This window comes from Cuculus canorus, chromosome 29, assembly GCF_017976375.1.
Source record: "Cuculus canorus isolate bCucCan1 chromosome 29, bCucCan1.pri, whole genome shotgun sequence".
In the NCBI taxonomy this organism is placed as follows: domain Eukaryota; kingdom Metazoa; phylum Chordata; class Aves; order Cuculiformes; family Cuculidae; genus Cuculus; species Cuculus canorus.
The window spans coordinates 3,624,315-3,640,249 of NC_071429.1; the positions used below are offsets into that span (position 1 = coordinate 3,624,315).

At 58.2% G+C, this 15,935-nt stretch overlaps 1 protein-coding gene across 2 annotated transcripts; it reads right to left on the reverse strand.

The window, feature by feature from the left end:
* Positions 1-2,580: 2,580 nt before the first annotated feature.
* EIF4B (eukaryotic translation initiation factor 4B) lies at positions 2,581-15,596 on the reverse strand. Of its 2 annotated transcripts, none has more exons than XM_054051566.1 (15): positions 15,485-15,596; positions 10,932-11,072; positions 9,974-10,182; positions 8,424-8,540; positions 7,481-7,535; positions 6,951-7,094; positions 6,427-6,537; positions 5,959-6,138; positions 5,638-5,872; positions 5,303-5,421; positions 4,983-5,196; positions 4,446-4,513; positions 4,118-4,205; positions 3,811-3,883; positions 2,581-2,762 (listed from the first exon to the last, which is right to left on the reverse strand). In XM_054051566.1, exons 1-15 carry the CDS (start codon positions 15,495-15,497, stop codon positions 2,691-2,693), a joined length of 1,839 nt encoding a protein of 612 aa, XP_053907541.1. In that variant the 5' UTR covers positions 15,498-15,596; the 3' UTR covers positions 2,581-2,690. The 2 variants fall into 2 exon arrangements, with proteins under 2 accessions (XP_053907541.1, XP_053907540.1); XM_054051565.1 differs by having other exon boundaries at positions 10,926-11,072.
* Positions 15,597-15,935: the final 339 nt, after the last annotated feature.

Sequence of the window (15,935 nt, forward strand, 5' to 3'; positions counted from 1 at the left end):
ACCCCATAATTGCCACACCCACACACACCCCCTTCCCCCCCCCAAGTGCTGCTGTTCAGGGGGTGAAGGTCCGGGCTGGGACATAAGGGGTTAATGAGGGGACTTTTGGGGTGCGAAGAAGGGTTTTGGGGTACAGAGATGATGGGGTTTGGGGTAAAGGAAGGGTTTCAAGGGGACAGGGATGGGGAATTTTTAGGGGTGCAGGGAAGGGGTTTCAGGCTCAGGGGTGGGTTTGGGGGTGCTGGGAAGGGTTTTGGGGTGAATTGATGGGATTTGGGATGCAGGGATGGAGTTAGGGGTGAATCGGGTGGGATTTGGGGTGCGGGAAGGGTTTTGGGGTGCAGGAATAGAGTTGGGGTGAATCGATGGGATTTGGGGTGCAGGAAGGGTTTTGGGGCACAGAGAGGGTTTTGGGGTGCAGGGATGGAGTTGGGGTGAATCGATGGGATTTGAGGTGCTGGGAAGGGTTTTGGGGCACAGGGAGGGTTTTGGGGTGCTGGGATGGAGTTGGGGCGAATCGATGGGATTTGGGGTGCGGGAAGGGGTTTGGGGCACAGGGCGGGTTTTGGGGTGCAGGGATGGAGTTAGAGGTAAATCAGTGGGATTTGGGGGGCAGGAAGGGTTTTGGGGTGAATCGATGGGGTTTGGGGTGCAGGAAGGGTTTTGGGGTGCAGGGATGGAGTTGGGGTGAATCAGTGGGTTTTGGGGTGCAGGAAGAGTTTTGGGGCACAGGGAAGGTTTTGGGGTGCTGGGATGAGGTTCGGGGTACAGAGATGGATTTTGGGGTGCAGGGATAGGATTTGGGGGGCAGGAAGGGTTTCGGGGTGCAGGGAGAGATTCGGATTGCAGGGTTTTGGTGTGCAAGGATGGATTTGGGGGTGCAGGAATAGAGCACAGGGCACAAGGATGGGGTTTTGGGGTCCAAGGAGGGTTTTGGGGTCCAGAAATGGATTTTGGGGTACGGGGATGGGGGTTTGGGATGGAACGATGGGATTTGGGGTGCGGGGAAGGGTTTTGGGGCGCAGGGCGGGTTTCAGGGTTCAAGGATGGGGTTCAGGACACAGGGATGGATTTTGGGGTTCAGGGATGGGGTTCGGGGTTCAGCCCCCTCCCCCAGTCCTGGTGCACCCCAATATGGAGCAGGGGGTACCCCAATATCCACACCACCACCCCAAACTCATCATCCAGGAGGGGATGGGGACCCCCAAAACTCACCTTTGGGGGGGTCCCCCCAAAAAAAGGGATTAAACCTTAATGGGGTAAAAATGGGGGATGATGAGATCATCACAAGGAGGAGGAGGAGGAGAAGGAGGAGGAGGAAGAGGAGGAGGAAGAGGAGGAGGAAGAGGAGGAGGAAGATCATAAGAAGTAGGATGATGATGATGGAGGAGGAGGATGATGAGGATAAGGATGAGGAGGAGGAAGAGAAGGAGGAGGAAGATGAGGAGAAGGAGGATGATCATGAAGAAGAGGAGGAGGATGAGGAGAAAGATGAGAAGGGGATGATGAGGAGGAGGAAGAGAGGAGGAGGAAGGGGAGGATGATGATGAGGATGATGATCATGAGGAGGAGGAAGAGAAGGAGGAGGATGATGATGATGAAGAGGAGATGGAGGAGGATGAGGAGGAGGAGGAGAAAGAAGATGAGAAGGATGATGAGGAAGAGAAGGAGAATGATGATGAGGACGACGATGGAGGAGGATGAGGATAAGGATGATGATCAGGAGGAGGAGGAGGAAGAGGAGGAGGAGGAGAAAAGATGATGAGAAGGAGGATGATGATGGAGGAGGATGATGAGGATAAGGACGATGATCATGAGGAGGAGGAGGAGGAGGAAGAGAAGGATGATGATGATGATGATAAGGATGATGATGATAAGGAGGAAGAGAGGGAGAGGAGGAGGAGGAGAAGGATGATGATGAAGAAGAGAAAGATAAGGATGATGAGGAGGAGAAGGAAGATGATGATGAGGAGGAAGATAAGAAGGAAGATGATAAGGATGATGATGGAAGAGGAGGATGAGGAGGATAAGGATGATGATCATGAGGAGGAAGAGAAGGAGAATGATGATGAGGAGAAGGAGGAGGAGGATGATGAGGAGAAAGAAGATGAGGAAAAGGATAGTGATGACGAGGAAAAGGAGAAGGATGATGATGATGAAGATGATGATGATGAAGGTGGCCCAGGGGATGCCGACACCATCCAGAAACCACGTGGGAAGATGGATCCGGAGCCCTCACTCCGGCATTGAGGCCGAACCTCCACCCTTCCCAACTCCCTTTTCCAGCTCCGAGGCCCCGGAGCTGACATGGAGCCAAGAGGCTCCTCCAAACCCAACTCCACCGCAACACACGAGGATTTGAGTTACGGAATTCCTCCGGCGAGGAGGGGCAAAAAAAGGCCCGGGGAGAAAAAAAAACACTCCCGCTTTCCGGTCTCCAAGTTGAAGGCCACTCAGGATCCTCCACCACATCGGTGGCGGCAGCGACGCCCAAAAACCCCTCATTTCCATGAGGTTTGGTAGGTTGTTTATCAAAGTTTGGATTAAAAAAGTTGGAAGAATTGACTCCAGGAGATGGTGCGGAGTTTTAGGATTTATTTGTGTTCTCGGTTGGATAGAGAGGTTTGGTTTGGAATTCTCCAACTGATCCCAAGGTGGCGGTTGGGCGACGACGACGGAGGTGGGGGGGTTTATTCGGCGTATTCTTCATCGTCGTCTTCGCCGTCAACAGAGAGAGCGGCGTATTTGCTGCCGTGGCTGAACTGCCAGAGGGAAAGGAATTACGGCTTTGGGAGAGCTCTGCGCTCGGCGTCAGGCGGAGAAAAAGAACTAAAATCCTCCCAAGATGGGGGAAAAAAAATGATCATACAATGGGTTGGGTGGAAGACCTTAAAGATCATCCAGTTCCAACCTCATGGGCAGAGAGATCCCATTGGATCAGGGGTTCCAATGCCATCCAACCCGGCCTTGAGCACCTCCAGGGATGGAAGAGCCACCACTGCTCCGGGAAACCCATTCTGGTGTTGCACCACCATCACGGGGAAAAAATTCTTCCTAATTTCCAGTCTAAATCTGCCCCTCTCCAGTTTATCCCTGTTCCCCCTCATCCCATCCCCACAAGACTTTGGGAACAGCCCTTCTCCGGCTTTCCTGGAGCCCCTTCAGGTACTGGAAGGTCACTCTAAGGTCTCCTTGGAGCCTTCTCTTCTCCAACAACCCCAACTCTCTCAGCCTGTCCTCATACAGGAGGTTCTCCAGCCTCGGATCATCTTTGGAACCTCCTCCGGACCCGTTCCAACAGCTCCATCTCCTTCTATTGAGGATTCCAGAACTGGACACAATCCTTCAGATGAGGTCTCACAGAGAGGAGCAGAGGGGCAGAATCCCTCCTCAATCCAGGTCCCTCTTGGCCTTGTTGAACCTCTTGAGGTTCTCCAGCCCCACTTCTCGTCCCTGTCCAGGTCCCTCTTGGCCTTGTTGAACCCCATGAGGTTCTCCAGCCCCACTCCTCCTCCTCGTCCAGGTCCCTCTTGGGTTTGTTGAACCCCATGAGGTTCTCCAGCCCCACTCCTCCTCCTCGTCCAGGTCCCTCTTGGCCTTGTTGAACCCCACGAGGTTCTCCCAACCCCATTTCTCCTTCTCCAGATCCCCGTGGTTGCCATCCCGTCCTTCCAGTGTGGCACAACTGCACCCCCTCAGCTTGGTGTCCCCCCAGATTTGAGGGGGAACCTCCCACCCGGGTTCCTGCTGGGATCCAGACTCGGCTCTCGGCCCTTACACCCCGAATCGCTCCCCAGGAACATGGCTTACGGAAGGGGGGTTCTCATCGAGTTTCTTTGGCTCAGGCGCAGGTCGTGAGTCGTGATCCTTCCGGCTCTCTTTCCTGCAAGAACCAGAAGGCGCTTAAGCTCCGGTTGACAACATCCGGAAAGCCGGAGACGCCCATCCCGGGGAGGGACAGGAGATGAGGGTAAAGAGGGGGTTTTTAAGCCCAAATCGGGTCTAATCCTGACTCTACAGCACCAGGAAGGAGCGGTGGGGCCGACTCCCTGAGTTGGTGACTTCCTGATTCCGAGCCAGGAACAACATTCCGGCTCCTTCCGGCAAAGCCACGCACCGATCTGAATCTCCCGGGCCACGGCTGGAGCTCCCGCTTCGGATCTTGGAGCCGCTCTCCCGTCCCCCATCCGGTTTATTCTCATCTCCTGGAGGGAAGAAGACGTTGAGATCTCCTGGATCTGACAGGATAGAGTCCCCCCAATTCTCCTCTCCTCAAAACCAAGAGGCAACCGGAGCTTATCCAGACCATCGCTTCCCCATCCCACCTCGCCTGGTCCTCAACCAGGCCCCAAAACTGTTCCCAACCTCGGGAATGGCACTTGGAATTGGATTTGCAGAGCCCGGAGGCGCAAACCTGCTGCTCTCGGGGGTCGCTCCGGTCTCACCTTTCCGGTGGGTGTTCTTTGGGGGTGTCCCATCCTCCACGGGCAGGTTCGGAGCCATCTGGCTGCCGCTGCGGAGAGAAAAGAGGGACATGAAAACCTCGGGAAGGTCTTAACGGTGTGGAACGGGAGAGCTTTTCATTGTCTGGGAGAGATCAGAGCCTTCCGGGACAGAAAGAGGCTATAGGAAAGCTGGGAAGGGGCTCTGGATCAGGGAGAGGATGAGGGGGAACGGTTTTGAGCTGAAAAAGGGGAGATTGAGAGGAGATCTTAGGGAGAAATGTTTTTCTGTGAGGGTGGGGAGGCCCTAGAACAGGTTGTCCCATCGCTGGAGGCATCCAAGGCCGCGTTGGAGCCTCTGATCCAGAGGGAGGTGTCCCTGGTTGGAACTGGATGGGCTTTAATGTGCTTTCTAACCCAAAGCATTCCAGGATTCCACGATCCTTGGGCCGCAGGAAGATCTGGAGGGACCAGAAGCTCCCGGCACTGGGGAAATCTTGGAGGATGGAGGCCTGGGATGCATCTCCGCGCAGCACCAACCTGGTAGGAGAGTGCTGCTCCGAATCCGAGCTCTGGGAGTGGGCAGGAGCGTTGCTGCTCCGCTTCACCCACGCGTTCTCCTTGGGTGGCGGCGCAGGCATCACCTTCAGGGGCTGCTTCTCCTCCTTCGGCTTAGAGGTGGGAGAGGGGGAATCGTCCTCCTTGGTGAATGTTTCGTTCTCTAAAGACTTCTCGCTCTCCCGTCTTCGCGTGGCTGCGGGAGGGACACAAAAACAGGCGCAGGGCCATGTGTGAAGGCCATAAGAAGGGTGAGAAGTGACTGCGGGGCCCAACTTGTGGCCGCACGGCTCTCTACTCACTCCTGCCCGTCGGGCCGGTTCCCACAGAGGTGCCAGCGGGCCCGGAATTGCCGCTCTGCGAGGATTCGCTCCCTGTCCGCGACCGCTCCTGGTTCTCCTCGCTTCGCCAGCTGGGATGCCTGTGCCGGAGGGGGAAAAGAAGCCTGAGCTGGGGGCTCCTGAGCCACGGGGAGCGGATTAACGAGCGGGTTTGGAGCACCCCAAGGAGCGCTGGCACAAGGAAAAACCACGGGAAAGAGAAACCCACGGTAGGAGCGACTCTGCGGGTCGTTGGGCATCGGTGGGCACCGGGCAGGTTCTCAGTTCCTGCTCCACGGCCACTCTCGTCTTCTCACCTCTCTCGAGGTCGTCTTTCTATCCTCTTATCATCCTCCAGCTGACGCTGCAGCTTTTCCTGCTCCTTCTGTAGCCGTTCTTCCACCTCCCGCTCTCTGGCGGCCGTGTCCACCGGTTTGGCCTCGCCAAAGATGGAAGCGGCGCGGCTGGACTGCGGCGCAGGGGCCACCGAGGTCTCCTCCTCCTTGGGCGCACTCCGAGGCTTCAGGTTGAGCTTCGGCCTCTGAGTAGGACCTGGGAAGGAGCCACGATGCTACGAGTGAGCCTAAATCCCACCCCGAGCTGCTCCCAAGCTTCCTGGAAGCCAAGGAAGCCGTTACCTCTGTCCTCACGGCGGAAATCATCCCGTCCGTAATCATCCCGTGAGTTCCACCTATCCATTCGGTCATCCCGTCGGTCATAGCGGTCATCGTAGCGGTCGCTACCCCCTCGGTAGTCATCATCCCGGCGATATCCACTGCCAAAGGCCCTCCTGCCGCTGCCTATCCTGGAATCATAACCTGCAGGAGGAAAAGAAACCGTTCCTGGTGAGTCCCAATCCTTTGCAGGAGGCCCTCATGCAGGTCAGTGTCTTTCGCCCAATGGCTGTAAAATCCAAGGAGACCCGCGCTCCGGCGGGGAACGGAGCAAGGCCAGGGATTAAAGCTGTCTGGAAAGGAAGAGCAACAGCTCTTCTGCACCGTTCCGCAGTTATGGAGAGGAACTGGGCCTCACCGGGCGGCTCATCCGGCACGGCAGAGCCTCCCTTTCCCGCTCGCCATCCCAACAATGCGTTGGGAAGGGCTCACCTCGGTCATAATCCCTGCTGCGGTCATCGTAGCGATCCCTGCTCCCAAAGCCACGGTCCATATCCCTCCGCGGACCATCACGATACCGATCGTCGTAGCGATCCCGATACCCTGGAGGTGGGAGAAGAGGGAGCGAGCATGAGCCCCGCGGCTCCGAGCAACCCGGACCATTGCTCAGGGGGGATGGAAACCTACAAGGATTTTCCTGCGCTCTTTGCTCCGAGTCACAAATCCCTTACGGAAGCAAAAAAAAACCCCAGTGCTGAGCCCTGTCCGTGATCCGGATGGGGAATGAGCTCCGGGTCAGTGTCCGATTACAAACGGAGCAGAACAAAACACATCTGGATGTCCGAATAATGCTGATTTTCAGGCGTTAACAACAGGAAGGAAGATCTTTCCATAGAGAAAGACACGGCAGGTTCGGCTCTGGGCTACGGACCATTAAGTCCCGCAGGAAACGCACAGCCTGACTCCTTCCGATCCCCTCAGCCCAGATAGAAAAAGGAATTTCTCTGCCAACTCACTGTCTCCGAAGCTGTCGTCGCCTCTGCGGGGCGGATAATCATCAAAGCTATCAGTGGTGGCAGGACGGGCCCTCCAGTCGCTGTCGAACCTCTCCGAGTCTCGGTAGCGATCCCGATCTCTGCCAAAGCAGCGATCGTCCCGATCTGCCGGGGAAAAAAAAGGAGCGAAACAGAGTTTGCAGGGACATGGAGCGGCTTTGAGCCGGAGCAGAGCCCAGTTTCCTGGAGCGCATAAACGGGAACCGCCAACGCTCCGAAAAGCCCTCGGCAGCGGTAATTAACAGGATACGGAGAGCACAGGGGCGTGGGAGGAACCGACATAACATCGTTAGAGAAGCGCCAAAGGCAAAAGAGGAATGAAGGCAGGAGCCAAGCTCGTGTCCGGGCCTCGCAGCAGGCCTCAGACCCAGCCGGGCTGTGCCAAGAAGGATTCCTCCTTTCCCAGCCAGGCTGATCACTGGCGCGGCACAAGACGTGGTTACGGAGAGAAGCAACGTGGAAGGGAAAAGAAAGAGCCGGCGGGTACTCACCTTTATCCTGAGCTTGATCGGCAACATCCACTCGTATCCTTCTGTTTCCTAAAGACTGAAAACAAGAGCGAGAAATCAGCTGCGAGGATGCGCAGAGGGGTGAGAAGATGAAGTCAGAGTACGGAACGGGTGGTTTGTCCCACACAGGGGCCGAAAGCCTTAAAAAGCATTTTCTTCCCCATTTAAGTGTTTCTCAGGCAGAGAGAGGCATCGCTCCGACAAGAAAATACTTCTCAACGCTTCAGGAAGAGTGTCTGGAAAGCCGCGCGGCAGAAAAGGACTCACGGGAGCAGCTCAACACAAGGCAGCAGTGGCCCAAGTGGCCAAGAAGGCCACCAGCAGAGGAGGGAAAGGATTGTCCCCCTGTGCTCAGTGCTGGTGAGGCCACACCTCAAATCCTCGTTGAGTTTTGGGCCCCTCACTCCGAGAGACATTGAGAGGTTGGAGCGCATCCGGAGAAGGGAACAGAGCTGGGGAAGGGATGGAGAACAGCGGTTGTAAGAGCAGTTGAGGGATCTGAGAGGGTTTTGGTGTGGAGGAGGTTGAGAGGAGACGTCATCGCTCCTGGAAACGCTGGAGCCAAACAGGGTCAGGGTCTGCTCCCAAAGAACAAGGGATGGGATGAGAGGAAACAGCCTCAAGTTGCGCCAGGGAAGGTTTAGATTGGATATTGGGAAACATTCCTTCCTGAAAAGGGTTGTCAAGCCCTGGCAGAGGCTGTCCTGGGGCAGTGGGGGAGCCGCGGTTCCCGGAGGGAATCACAAACCGCGCGGCCGCAGCGCTTGGGGACACCATTTGGTCGGCACGGTGGGGTTGGGTTGACGGTTGGGCTGCATGAGCTGAGAGGGCTTTTCCAACCTTAATGATTCCATGATTTTTATCAGCCAGGGTTGCTCGGGAAGGTGCCTGATCCGACGGGGGCCACTGAGGGGCTTGGACTCACCTCCTCATTGAGGCTCAGGGCCTGGAACAAGGAGTCTATGTCCTCAAACTCAGCGTAGCCAAATCCTTTCAACCTCTCCGGATTGGTGGGCTCCCGCGGCAAACGCACAGCGCTGATCTGCAGGAAGAGGAGAGCAAAAAATCCGTTCGAATTCTCGTTCCCCGACGTTAACGCCATGGGCAAATCGTATCCGAGAACGCACAACTCGTTACTCCCGAGAGACTGATTGAACTCTCTCGATGATGAGCAGGAAGGAGTGAGGTTCAACTCCCTGTTCTCAAACACGCAACAGGTTCCCACTGAAAGCGTGGATTGGAAGGCAGGATTCGACCTCGGCAACAGGTTTCCAGCTGCGGATCTCCAGGAGCACAAGCAGGAATGGCTCAGCAGGGCCGGGAGCGCTCTGCTCCACAGGCAAAGCTGCTCTGTGCCCCCAAAACTCAACTCCAACCTCACCGCTCCTCGTGCCCCTCTGCATCCCACCTTCTTCCAGAGCTCATCCCGAGCTCCTGTGAGAAAAACCCTGTGGAAAACCCATCCGGGACGAGTTCGGCTGCGATTTTGTGTGCTCCACACGTGCCGTGGAAAAGGCCGGAGGCGCCCGCGCTGCGTTCCACGCACACGAGGCCATCGGCATCGCTGCCAGACCCCACTCGAGACCCCTCTGCGCCGACACCTTCCATGAAATCCTTGTTGGATTTCGGCTCTCAAAGCGCGGCAGCTCCCAAGTCGCTCCTGGCCTGTCGAGCTCGTTAAGCGCCAGCAAAGGGGAGGCCCAAATTACCTGTTTGAGCCACGTGTGAGGAGCCACCGCTTGAAGCGGCGCCGAGAGAGAGGTTGGGAAGGGAGAAGAAGCGATGGATGGAGATAAAATGACTTCTGCAACGGCACCACCACCACCGCGCTTTGCTCTTTACTCCCCTGCGCAGCGCTTGACGCCTCTGCAGAGATTCGGCCGAGGCTGCGGCCTCACAACTCTCTCCTCTATAAGAGTTCCACCCCATGATCGCTCTGGGAGGAGGAACGGACGCTGCACGAGGGATTGGCACCAGGAATGCCGGATGCCAGGAAGGAAGCAGCCATTTCCCATCGCTGCTTGCCATCCCCTCCATCATCGGCCTCATCTCCTCCCGGAATAACCCTCCTAACGCTGGGAATAAACACGATTGTGGTGGCGGTCACAGCCTTCCTGGGAGCATCTCGGCCACAGGGAAGGATGGATCCTGAGGAAGCTCCGGCTTGGAAAACACCCGGAGAGGTCAGACCCAGAGCAGGCCAAAGCAGAACCCAGCAGCAAAGTCCGCAGCGCCAACAGGAAATCGTATGTCAGAAAGGGCAGAAAATGCCAAACGGGGAGCAGGAACGGGAATTTCTGAGGAGGAGGCGGTGCTGGAGCAGGGAACAGCGATTCCAAGTCTATTTTCAGCGGTAATAAACTGACTTTTCCCCGAGTCGAGACTGTTTTGCCTGTGACTGATGGAACCCATGGGCTTTATGACCCACGTTTTCCCCCCCCAGCACCGCCTCATCCGCACTCCGAGTTAACTCACATTGAGTCCTCTGAAGAAATCCTTGATGGATTCTTCCGTCACGTCGTAGGGCAGGTTTCCCAGGAAGGCGGTGTAAGGGGGGGATTTGGGAAGGCGGCTTCTGTCTATGTTGGGTTCCCGGGCAGCCCGCGGGGCAGTGGGCAGGAGGGAACGGTCGATTGGAGGAGCCCGGTACACATCGTCATCGTTACTGTGCCAAGTGGTGGAAACTATGGAGAAAAACCCAGCAAATCACCCCAAAAAACCCCGCCACGCCGTTGATACCACCATCCTTCCCATGTTACAGCCCTAAAATCCAACTGTCAGACAGCCCAGAGTGGAAGAATTCCCCCCGAGGAGAAATCCAAGCTAAAATGGGAAGGGAGAGCTGCCACTCAGCCCAGTGACCCGTTTAATAAAGCGTTAGGCCCTCCCGGGATTAATTAATTCCCTGTCCACCTCGTGGAAAAACACCACGGCTCGCTACGAATGTTTTCAGAGGGAGAAGTCACCGCGCTCCTCAGTCAACTTTGGAGAATCCACCCACCCTCCGCTTTCTCTGCTCCGGTTACACCAACAAAGAACGCTTTATCCCATCGCCGTTCCCGGCGTGGGCACAAATCTCCCTCCCCTGCGCCAAATCTCGACTCTCGGTGGTTAAAAGGAACATATTTTGCTTCCAGAGGTTAAATTATGCCCCAAAGAAAAGAACTGTTGGGATATTTTGGGTGTGTCGTTGCGGGTCACCGGCTGCGCAAGGACATGGGCAAACCCAGAGCCAGCGGATTCCAACACTTCCCACTCAGTTTTCCACCTCCTTTAAGGAAGGGATGGATCCATCCATAAAGAAACTGTTCCTCCCTCAATCCCGCAAAGCCCAGAAGCAGAGAGACGTCTCTGGCAGAGGTATTTTAATGTGGAAAAAGTCGCTTTTTGGGTCCGGTGCCAGCCTGGAGCCGAGCAGCGGCCATACCGTCACCTTCCAGGTCATCCGTTTCGTCCGCCCAGCTGACAGGTTTGGGAATATAGGTCGGACCACCACCGCCACCGCCATCCTCCGCCAGGAAGTCCGTCAGGGTGAGGGTCTTCCCCTTCTTGTTCTTCTTCTTGGCTGCTGCCGCTGCAAAAAGAGAAAAAGAAGTGTGAGCAGCGCTGGGAACGGCCCAAAAATTCATAGCCGGGGGTCGGAGGAACGGTCCGGGCTACGGAAACGCCGGCGCTGACCACGTCATCTCAGTTTATCTTTTATTTCCCAAGGAATAAAAGTCTCGCACAGAGCCCAGCCGAGAATCTAAGCTCCCACCGGAGGTGTTGGGGGGCAGTCAACCCCACAAACCACCGCGGGCGCTGCTGATTCTGGGGGAGAAGCCACCAGACTTCCAGCCAAGCCACAAGCAGGAACGCAGCACGATGATGCCACGGCTGCCAGGATCCCTCCAGAGCCAGAATCCATCCGGCTTTGCCGAAACCTTCATGAATCTCTCAATTCCTGTGGATCAGGAATGGTTTTTTTGGGCTCCAACAGTGCCGCAAGCGAAGGCTTCGCCATCTCCTGACGAAGTCGGGCATTACGGCGGGTTGCGACGCCTCGAGGAGCGCTGGGAAAAAACGGGGCTATTTTTAGGAAGGCGTGTTAGGATGCAGCTGGCAAACTTCACAGGTGTTTATTCCTCACGGAACGAACTGCTGCCATCCTGCGGCGATCACGGCCTAAACGGGGGCTGAATGTACCTTTATCTGCAAAAACCGCACCTTCACCGGCAGAATCAGCACCGTCACCACCGAAAACCCCACGTCTTCGCCCCCAAAACCTGCGCCTTTGCCCCCAAAACACCATTTCCAGGCTCAGCAGCGGCAGCTCAGCTCCCTGGAGGCCGCGGAATCCCTCTCCGCAGGGGCTTTCGGCGCTGCTCCAGCTCTCCCCTCGCTGGGGAAAGACAAGCCGGGCTGTTCCGACAGATAACGCAGCGCCAACACCGCGCGATCGCCACCGGCTTTTGCAAACAGGCGCTCTTTATCATCACAAAGGAGTACTAACGAACTGCAGGAGCGTTGGCCTTCCCGGGGATAAGCGCTAACGAGGGCCGAGGGCCGCGGGGCAGGAAGCGCGATAATTAACCGGGGAAGTGGCTCAGCAGCCGGAACAAAGTCGGAACTGCCATGCGTTTGGCATCCGTGATCAACCAGCGCTCGCCTGCCGGTGATCTCAGCCGCGGGATCGCTCACCAAATGATGGTTCAGATGGTTTCAGCCGTGTAATTCCCTACATCGGCATCGCAGGAGCCAGCGCCTGCCGGCAAGAGGCTCCAGTTGCAGCGCTGGGACCTCATCCTGCTTCCCAGCACCCCCAGATCCTCGTTTTCTGCATCCCACTTTTCCCCCACTGGTCTCAGTGTGGGATTTAAGGCAGCGCAGAGCTCTCCACCGCTCTTCCTGATGAGTGTTGGGGTGACGGAGCCATCCTGCCCTCTGGAAGCCGACTCCAGCACCGCCGGTGATGCCAAGAGCTCCTGTTCTCCACACTCGTGCCAGATCTTCATTCCCAACATCCATCAGGACCGTCTGTCGAAGGGAAGAGCTCAGCCAAGGACTGATCCAACACCTGCCTTTCGACCAGCGTTGCCCCAAGGGACAGGATCCAGTCCCGTTTCCATCCTCCTCTTCCCCACCAAGGGTTTCCGTTCGGAGCCGTATACGAACCACGCAAAGAACGATGAGGGTGGAAACAGAACCCAAGAGCGGTTTTGGCCGTGTTTTTAGCTGCTCATCGCCATCTCCCTGAGCCAACTCATCCCTTCTCCACCACGGATCCAGTTTTCTAGCCACGCTCCGTCCCACAGCTGCACTCCGGTGGGATTTGGTGAAGCCAAGTGGTGCCAAACCGCACCAGCACCACGGGGAGATGCCTGGTGGCTGCTCTCCCCATCTCCAACGGAGAAGGCCCTGCTCCGGAGACCTTCTCAACCGTTGTTCTTCTCGCCCTCAAACCACGGGCTCAGCTTGAGGGCCTCCAGGTGACTGGGAACGCTTGCCGCAGGAGCCCAGATACGTACGGAGCCGGGATTGAGTTGTTCCAGGTGGGACACAGAGCCCAAAAAAGCAGTATCGGACACTGCTGTGCGACCAGGGCACACCCCGAGCACCCCAGAAAAGCCGACAGGGAATGGAAGAAGAGCTCCAACCTCCTGACCTTGGGAGGTGACACCTTCCAACCCTCTGTGCCGTGTCAGGGGATGGATCCGGGATGGTGAGGAGCCACAGGGAACTGTCAGCGGCCTCCCTGACCCCCAGGAGCCCCCAGAGAGAAGCCACAAGTCTCAGATCCTCCTCGTTTCACCGCTGGTTTTTGGAGGAGTGAGGCTTTCCGATCTATCCATGCGGCAAAGGTCAGAAGCCATAAATTCGGATCAGCTCGAGCTCCAGTCGCCAAAGGGAAACTCATGGCAGGATGACGTCAGCAGGGGTTAAAAACACTGGGAGAACAGCAGGAACCGCTTGGAAAGAACGAAGGAGAACCGCTCTCCAGCCAGAAACGAACGCTGTTCGCAAGGAAGGTGTTTTATCCTGCACCACATTGGCCTCCGGAACGCACCGGGATGGGTTTGCTTTGGCTACATCCAACCTGGGCAGGAGCCGAGGGTGCAAAGCAGCTCCTGTCACAGGAAACTGGGAAAATCCTGCCCCTTCCCACTGGTTTTCCCAGTGAGGCACTGGGGCAGCTTTCTCGCCTGGGGTTTGATGCCAAGTGAGGCAAAGGGATCCTTTCGGCACCGACCTTTGGCCACTCGGCTGCCGCTGCCTCACCGGGACGAGTCCCCGGTCGCTCTGGGGGTGGCGAAAGGGGTGTTGGGCATCACCAGGGCGGTTCCGGTGTCGCCACGAGCCCTCGCCTTCCTTCCGGTAGCGTCACCATGACCTCTCCGGTCTCCTTCCCAGCACACTGGGGTATCACTGGGGCTCAGCGTGGCCATGGTGGGGGGTGGACGGCAAAGATTTTTGGGGAAAAAAGGCTCCTTTCTGCATTCCTCCAGGTTCTAAATGGCGGTGGGAGGAGAGCGGTTCGCTCCCCGGGGATTTTGGGGTACAGGAGGGTTGTTCTCCAGGGGATTTGCCAACAGGGGGAGGATTTGGGGTGAAAAAGGTGAAAAATGGGTTGGTACCAGAGCCTCGAATCCTTAATCTCTTCCCCTGGGACTGGGGAGCCCCGAGAAGAGCCCCTGGGAATGGAGAGTCATGAATCTCTTCCCCCACGACCAGAGCCCTGAAAGCCCTAAGAGCCCCCCAGACCGGGGAGCCCCAAGAACCCCCGGTCCCAGAGAGCCCCCAAAGTCCCTCCTCCCAGTACTGCAGCTCCGAGAGCCCCCAGTGCCGGGGAGCCCCAATTCCCTCTGTCCCGGTACCGGAGAGCCCTGAATCCCTCCCTCCGGTCCTGGAGCCCCAAGAGTCTCTGGTACCAGAGAGACCCCAAAGTCCCTTCCCCCAGTACTGGAGCCCCAAGATCCCCCAGTCCGGGAACCCCAAGTCCTTCTCCCAGGGAGCCCCAAGATCCCCGGTCGCGGAGCCCCGAGACCTTCTCCCGCGGAGTCCCAAGAGCCCCCGGTCCTGGAACCCCGAGTCCTTCTCCCGGGGAGCCCCAAGAGCCCCCGGCCCCAGAGCCAGGAGTCCTTCTCCCGGGGAGCCCCAAGAGCCCCCGGCCCCAGAGCCAGGAGTCCTTCTCCCGGGGAGCCCCAAAATCCCCCCGTCCTGGAGCCCCGAGTCCTTCTCTCGGGGTGACCCAAAATCCCCCAGTCCCGGAGCCCCGAGTCCTTCCCCGGGGAGCCCCAAGAGCCCCCGGTCCCGGAAAGCCCCCAGTACCAGAGCCCTTAGTCCTTCCCCGGGGAGCCCCAATTCCCTCCGTCCTGGTCCTGGAGCCCCAAGAGTCTCCGGTACCGGAGAAACCCCAAAGTCCCTTCCCTCAGTACTGGAGTCCCAAGAGCCCCCGGTCGCGGAGCCCCGAGTCCTTCCCCGGGGAGCCCCAAGAACCCCCGGTCCCTCCTCCCCCTCCCACCCCGTACCGGCGCCCCCCCCTTCCCCCTCCGGTACCGGCCGCGTGCGCCCCACGCTCCCACGTGACCTCAGCCCCGCCCCGCGCTTGCGCCGCGCCGGAAGGTTCCATTTGCTCCCTCTTTCCCCCCCCCCCTTCCCCCCCTTTTCCCGCGCGTTGGACTGCGCCGCGGCGCGCGCCCCCCCCCCCTTCCCCCCCAATGGGGAGAGCCCGAGGGGGGCGGGGGAGCGAGAAGAGGGGAGGGGGGCGGGGGAGGGAGCGCGCGCGCCGGCCCCGGGGGAAGGGAATGGCGGGCGGGGGAAAGGGGGGGGGGGGGGTCGGTTCGCCGCCGCCCCAGCCGGGCCCCACCGCCCCCTCCGCCCCCCGTGACTCCCTCTCGAGGCCCGGCAGCGCCCGGCGCGTTAAAGAGCGAAGGAACGGCCGGGGTCTCGATCCCGGGGGAGCCCCGCGGAGGCTGCCCGGCCCCGCCGCCAGCGCGCAGCGCTCACCTGGGGCCGCCATGTTGGGAGCAGGCAGAGAAGGCAAAGGACCCGGATGGAGGCGTCACGTGACTATGAGCGGGGAGAGTGCGGAGGGGGAGTCCCTCCCTTTCCCTCCCCCGCCTCCACTCCTCCTTCTCCTGGCGCGCGCGAGGGGCGGGGCCTAAAGGCGGGAGATGATTCTGTGGTTGGTGGCGCCGCGCGCACCGCCATCGGGAGGGAGGGGCGGAGGGGCGGGAGCGGCCGAGGGAGGGACACGTATGTGTGTGAGTGCACCGATATCCGTGTGAATGCACCGATATCCATGTGCAATGCACCGATATCCCTGTGCAATGCACCGATATCCATGTGAATGCACCGATATCCATGTGAATGCACCGATATCCATCCATCCATCCATTCCTCCATCCATTCCTCCATCTTCAATCCATCGTCCATCCTGCTCAGGGACACGGTTTAG

Excerpts from the sequence above, each read along its gene's own strand:
- EIF4B (XM_054051565.1), bottom strand. Across the intron at positions 10,183-10,925 it reads GGATGACCTGGAAGGTGACG|TTTCCACCACTTGGCACAGT; the intron begins GTATGGCCGCTG and ends TTTTCTCCATAG. Across the intron at positions 4,514-4,982 it reads GAGCAGCACTCTCCTACCAG|CGGCAGCCAGATGGCTCCGA; the intron begins GTTGGTGCTGCG and ends TTCTCTCCGCAG.